This window comes from Austrofundulus limnaeus, unplaced genomic scaffold (assembly GCF_001266775.1).
Source record: "Austrofundulus limnaeus strain Quisiro unplaced genomic scaffold, Austrofundulus_limnaeus-1.0 Scaffold489, whole genome shotgun sequence".
Classification (NCBI taxonomy): Eukaryota; Metazoa; Chordata; class Actinopteri; order Cyprinodontiformes; family Rivulidae; genus Austrofundulus; species Austrofundulus limnaeus.
The window spans coordinates 120668-127865 of NW_013952891.1; the positions used below are offsets into that span (position 1 = coordinate 120668).

Consider the following 7198-nt stretch of genomic DNA (forward strand, 5'->3'; position numbering starts at 1 on the left):
TGCACGAGCAGCTGGATACGAACAGGTGAATTTACGCAGCTCATTTACACACTTTTCCTGAAGATAGAAGAGTTTGTTGAATCTGACGTGACATGTTTGTACGAACCCTTTGTACGAACAAAAGTAAGAGAAATTTAGGATAAGAATACGAACATGTTCTTGCATGAGGCCCATTAAATCTGTTTGTATTCAGATTTATTTTTCAAATCATTAAAATGTATAAAAGTTCATATATGTCAGGTGAGAATCCCTGGGAAAAGGCAAATAGCCTCGTTACATTTTCGGGACCTACTGTATATGCATATATATTATATAATTTTTTTTCAATAAAGCTTAAAGAAGATCACACMAGACAGGAATAACACAATGTTTATAAAGTGAAATTTGCAGTGCTGAACAGAGATTTTACCTGCTTATAGAGCCAACCCTGTTTGGAAACCTCTGCTTTGAGATTCCTCCTCATGGAGTTGGAGCGCTTCCCAAACACAGCTACCTTCCTGGGAGTACGAAACATCTGCGTGTAAGCATAAAGACAAAGCTTTATTGATGATGTGTTCTTTAATGAACAGTCAGTGCATACCAAGTGTCAGAAAGGTTAGAAATTAGGCTCCACAAAGGCAAGTAGGGAATGTTCTCATTTATAGTCATCAGTGAGTTGCARACAAACCCAAACTAAACAGACCTCCATTCATTCATTTTCTTCCTCTTATCCAAGCTCAGTTTGCAAAGGTAACGTGTCCAAAAGGCAAACCCAAACTTTATTTTCAGAGGAACAACAAGGTCTTCCCAGACCAGAGAGGACTTATAATCGCTTCAGCAAGTTCTGGGTCTGACCCGGGTCTCCTTCCAGTACCTGCTTGGAAAATTAAAGGGGGCATACTGTGTCTGCAACATCCACTTTTTTAGCTGTTAAATACATTTTGGTGTGGACTTGGAGTCTCTAGGAGGCAGAAAAGTTGCAAAGATATCTTTATATTCTGTTTGGGTCAGATTTTTCCWCCTGTTGGTTTTCTTTAAGTTTTCTGAACTACTGTGTCAAAGAATTTGTGATGAAACTGCCAAATATGGTTTGATGTCATTTAATGTTGCTTAAATCACTCTTTCACAATGTGAAGCGTCTGAATACTGACATTGTCATYTTGGAATATGGCCGTGCCATMAGGGAAGAGAAAAATCCATTGAYGGAATAACCTCAGCTGACCTYCTTCTTTAGGCTGAACCTRGACCTGACCACCTGCAGAACGCCAGATCATAGACTACCACACAGACGTGTAAGGTAGGCACAAGGCATGAGCTACCTCTCTTCTGACCCTGATGCTCCCATCCCTCTGGAACAGGGTCTGGACCAAGGAGGTTCTGTAGAACAGCTGGAGTGCGCAGAAACCACGTGACTGTGTGATCGGCTGGTGAAGCTAACGGCTAATGCAAAATGATCAAGAGTCTGGATTTCCCATTACTGTACATGTTGATAACAGAGCGGAAAAAAAAGGACTGACGATGTAGAAATCATTAAAACTATTAATAATAATAATATTAACCCAATCAGTATGTCCGTCTGTTTTCTGCGGCTTGTCTGGGATCGGGTCGTGGGGGCAGCAGCCTAAGCAGAGAGACCCAGAGTTCCCTCTCCTCAGCCACTTAGGCCAGCTCGTCTGGGGGAATCCGAAGGCGTTCCCAGGCCAGCCGAGAAGCATAGTCCCTCCAGCGTGTCCTGGGTCTTCCTCTGGGCCTCCTCCCAGTGGGACATGCCCGAAACACCTCACCAGGGAGGCGTCCAGGAGGCATCCTAACCAGATGAACCACCTCAACTGGCTCCTCTCGACGTGGAGGAGCAGTGGCTCTACTCTGAGTCCCTCCCGAATGACTGAGCTTCTCACCCTATCTCTAAGGGAGAGCCCAGACACCCTGCGAAGGAAACTCATTTCAGCCGCTTGTATCCGCGATCTCGTTCTTTCAGTCACTACCCAAAGTTTGTGACCATAGATGAGGATAGGAACGAAGACCAACCGGTAAACCGAGAGCTTTGCCTCCTGGCTCAGCTCCCGCTTCACCACGACAGACTGGTACAGCACTCGCATCACTGCAGATGCAGCACCAACCCGCCTGTCGATCTCCGCCTCCTTTCTTCCCTCATTCGTGAACAAGACCCCGAGATACTTGAACTCCTCCAATTGGGGCAGGACCTCCTCCCGACCCGGAGACGGCACGCTACTAGTTTCCAGCTCAAGACCATGGTCTCGGATTTGGAGGCACTGATCCTTATTCCGGCTGCTTCACACTCGGCTGCGAAATGCTCCAGCGAGAGCTGGAGATCACAATCTAATGAAGCCAATAGGACCACATCATGTGCAATAAGCAGAGACGTGATCCTAAGGGTCACCAAAAAGGATCCCCTCAACACCTTGGCTGCGCCTAGAAATTCTGTCCATAAAAGTCATGAACAGAATCGGTGACAAAATGCAACAATGGCAGAGTCCAACCCTCACCGGAAACAAGTCCGACTTACTACCAGCAATGCGGACCAAGCTCTGGCAACAGTCATACAGGGACCTAACAGCCCGTATCAATGGGCCTGGTACCCCATACTCTCGAAGTACCCCCCCCCCCCACAGGAGTCCCCAAGGGACACGGTCGAACGCCTTCTCCAAGTCCACAAAACACATGTAGACTGGTTGGGCGAACTCCCATGCACCCTCCAGGGCCCTGCTGAGTGTGTAGAGCTGGTCCGCTGTTCCACGATCAGGACGAAAACCACACTGGTCTTCCTGAATCTGAGATTCGACTATCCGACGGACCCTCCTCTCCAGAACCCCCTAATAGACCTTACCAGGGAGGCTCAGAAGTGTGATCCCCCTATAGTTGGAACACACTCTGCAGTCCCCCTTTTTAAAAAGGGGGACCACCACCTCGGTCTGCCAATCCAGGGGAACTGCCCCCGATGTCCACGCGATATTGTAGAGTTGCATCAACCAATGCTACCCCACAATATCCAGAGTCTTAAGGAACTCCGGGCGAATCTCATCCACCACCCGCACCTTGCCACCGAGGAGCTTTTTAACCACCTCGGTGACCTCAGCACCAGAGATGGGAGAGTCCGACCCAGGGTACTCAGGCTCTGCTTCCTCATGGGAAGACGTGTCGGTAGGATTGAGAAGGTCCTCGGAATATTCTGCCCACCGACCCACAACATCCTGAGTTGAGGTCAGCAGCGCACCATCCCCACCATAGTGTTGGTGGCGAACCGTTTTCCCCCCTGAGATGCCGGATGGTGGGCTAGAATCACCTCAAAGCCGTACGGAAGTCTTTTTCCATGGCCTCTCTGAACTCCTCCCATGCCCGAGTTTTTGCCTCAGCGACCACCCGAGCCACAATCTGCTTGGACTACCATACCTGTCAGCTGCTTCTGGAGTCCCACAGGCCAAAAAGACCCGATAGGACTCCTTCTTCAGCTTGACAGCATCCCTCATCCCCGGTGTCCACCAGCGGGTTCGAGGGTTGCCGGCATGACAGGCACCAACAACCTTACGGCCACAGCTCAGGTAAGCCACCAAGCCACCTCGACAATGGAGGCATGGAGCATGGCCCACTTGGATTCAATGTCCCCCACCTCCCCCGGAACGTATTTGAAGTTCCCCCAGAGGTGTGACTTGAAGCTCCATCTGACGGGAGACTCTGACAGACGTTTCCAGCAGACCCTCACTATATGTTTGGGTCTGCCAGGTCTGACAGGCATCCTACCCCACCAACGGAGCCAACTCACCACCAGGTAGTGGTCAGTTGACAGCTCTGCCCCTCTCTTCACCCGAGTGTCCAAAACATGTGGCTGCAGATCAGATGAAACGACAACAAAGTCTATCATCGAACTGCGGTCTAGGGTGTCCAGGTGCCAAGAGCACATACAGACACCCTTATGTTTGAACATGGTGTTCGTTATGGACAAGCCATGACAAGCACAGAAGTCCAATATCAAAACACCGCTCGGGTTCAGGTGGTGGGGGGGGGGGCATTCCTCCCAACCACGCCTCTCCAGGTCTCACTGTCATTACCCACGTGAACGTTGAAGTCCCTCAGCAGAACGAGGGAGTCCCCGTTAGGAGCGCTCTCCAGCACCCCCTCCAAGGACTCCAGAAAGGGTGGGTAATCTGAACTGCTGTTATGCGCATAGGCACAAACAACAGTCAGGACCCATCCCCCCACTCGTAGGCGGAGGGAGGCTACCCTCTCGTTCACCGGGGTGAACCCCAACGTACAGGCACCGAGATGGGGGGCAATAAGTATGCCCACTCCTGCTCGGTGCCTCTCAGCATGGGCAACTCCAGAGTGGAAGGGTGTCCAAACCCTCTCGAGGAGACGGGTTCCAGAGCCCGAGCAGGGCGTCGAGGTGAGTCCAACTATATCTAGTCAGAACCTCTCAACCTCACACACCAGTTCAGGCTCCTTTCCCACCAGAGAGGTGACATTCCACGTCCCTAAAGCCAGCTTCTGTAGCCGAGGATCAGACCACCAAGGTCCCCGCCTTCGACTACCGCCCAACACACATCGCACCCAACCCCTACAGCCCCTCCCACAGATGGTGAGCCCATGGGAAGGGGGACCCACGTCTCCTCTTTGGGCTGTGCCCGACCGGGCTCCATGGGTGAAAGCCCGGCAACCAGGCGCTCGCCAACATGCCCCATCTCCAGGCCTGGCTCCAGAGTGGGGCCCGGGTGACCCGCGTCCGGGCGAGGGAACACTAAATCCATTTATTGTGTTCATCATAGGGGTCTTTGGGCTGCACTTTGTCTGATCCCTCACCTAGGACCTGTTTGTCTTGGGTGACCCTACTGGGGGCATGAAGCCCCTGACAATATAGCTCCTAGATTCTTTGGAACACTCAAACCTCTCCACCACGATAAGGTAGCAGACCAAGGACAGGTATTAACCCAATTATTATTAATATTTTACAGTTTATATAATCTATCTAATGTTTTAAATAATGTAAGAAAAGCTGTTTGTGTTATGGACTTATTAACAGAAGATAAACAGGAAAACGTCTCATTTCACAACACAAGTAAGCAGATTWGATCTTATTTAGCTCAATRTGATCTGAGMAAAACATAATAYAACAGTTTAAAATTAAAATAACTGAACTGAACAGTTATTTAATTWGCCTCATTGATAAGTGATTGTCTTACAGTTACACATCTGTTTAGTCCCAATCCCTTGAGTTACCTTCACACTGTGTGTGAAAATGAGTTTACTTTCACTATTAAACACAACTGTGAGTTCTACTGTTGTCTTTCTACAATTTGATTTCACCAACCGTTTCAGTGATCACTAGCCTGGTAAAAACCAGCCCCTTGTTCTTAGCTTTGCTTCATACAGAGGGTCTGGACTCTCGGTTATTGAGAAGYGATTGTTTCTTGGAAGCGTGGCCACTGTTGAAGTTTAAAATGATTGGATCTGATTTACTCAATCACTAACGGTTGACCGCAACATATGCAGTGCACCAGCTCGACCATGGAGGTTTGGGAGTATCCCTTTCAGAGTACAGGCAACAGATGCCAACCGGAAATCGCGTGCACTGTAAACAACCCTACTGAGAGGAGAGAAGTACCGAGCTGAATGTGATGACTGTAAATGAGAGCTGCAGGCTTTGTGAGACTAATTTAGTTTAATTTAGAAGCCTTATCAACACGGACTGGCTTCTTTCACTTCCTCTGCTGCCATTGCTAAACTACAGAAAATTGACATCGTTGTTCAAAACTCCTCCTCCTGTTTGCTGATTGGCCCACGTAAAATTCTCCTTAAGAAATCCTTGATGGGAGAAATCCCAGATGAAGCACTGAAGGGAAACTAGAATTGGGCAAGGGCCAGGCTAAGGGATCACCATCATTTAAGAATCTTTTCTGACCACATTCTTTCCTGGAAGATGATRTTTCTCCACTGTCCTTCAGTTTTTAATGTGCTGCACAGGCCTTCACCTGATCTTAGTCATTCCAGAAATCTCCTCAGATGTTTTCTCTGCTTGATGCCAATTTTTCCAGGACCACAGGATGCCTTTCCACATGTCTGTTTAACAAATGAGAAGCTCCTCACTGCATCASTTAGGATTAAATAACTTTACAGGTGAAACACAATCAGTAATTCTCCAATGGGAGACTCGTACCTATTTGTTTAGTTAAATMCTTTATTTTAGCTGGGCAGTGTATTTGGCTCTTCAGTTCTGATGATTTTAATTTAAACAAACTGTCCTTTGATCATTTCAGCCCAAAGTTAAATCTATTGTTGCTAATCACAAAACTTAAACTCAAATTCTTTGTCTTGTTGACTCCCAAGACCAAAAACGTGGGGAAACACCTAAAAAACCTTTAACAGAACATTTACTAGATTATTAAATTATACGTGAGGATAAATCACACCAAACAGTGACTTCATAGTTTGTTCTTGTGATCCTGGTTTGTTTCTAACTGCAGAAGGTTCAMCTGGAGTTATTTAGATAAAACTATGAAAAACTGTAGTGCTGAGTCAGCTGACAGCAGGTAGCTAACTAAGAGGATTTTAAAAATCTTTTAATGAGTATTGGACTCCATCTGTTGCCTGTACTCTGTAAGGGATATTCCCTAACCAGACTCCTCTCCCAACTAAGGCCTGTTGGCCGTGGGGAAAGACAGAAGGGATGGAGATATCAGCACCTGCAGAGCRGAGGAGCAGGGRAACCTATTTCTAGTGGCACAGTGGGTTGAGAGATGCTTATTTAATATTATTTATTAGGGTTTTTTATGTCCTACAGGCTCTGAGAGGCAAAAGAAACTGAGTTTTTAAAATGTGTGAGATTGCCATACATCCATATAACAGCAAASTGGAGAAAAATCCATGTAATTGACAGAAAATACATACAAATTCACATGTATGTCAAAGAGAGTCCAGGCTCAGAGGTCCAGGAGACAGTCCCTGTCCTCATCAGGGATTTCCCCCAATGAGGACAGGGGCTTTATCCTGGACTTCTGAGCCTGTGGTGGGTCATGAGTTAGGGTTATGGCCAAGGTGTGAATTGAGTTTAGGTTAGTTTTAGGGTCAGTTAGGTACATGTGAGGTTAGCCTTAGGGTTTGTGGTCAGGGTTAGACTGTAGAAATGTAATGGAAGTCAGTGCCAGGTTCCCATAAAGATAGCTGCACCAGATGGTGTGTGTGTGTGTGTGTGTGTGTGTGTGTGTGT

General features: G+C 47.6%; 1 protein-coding gene across 1 annotated transcript in view; it reads right to left on the bottom strand.

Annotated features, from left to right (window-relative positions):
- Positions 1–7198, bottom strand: part of plekha6 (pleckstrin homology domain containing, family A member 6) — a gene marked incomplete in the record, with an annotated part of 107630 nt that overhangs the window by 88515 nt on the left and 11917 nt on the right. Inside the window, 1 exon segment of the mRNA XM_014025638.1 lies at positions 410–514. Coding sequence (XP_013881092.1) covers positions 410–514 — 105 coding nt within the window.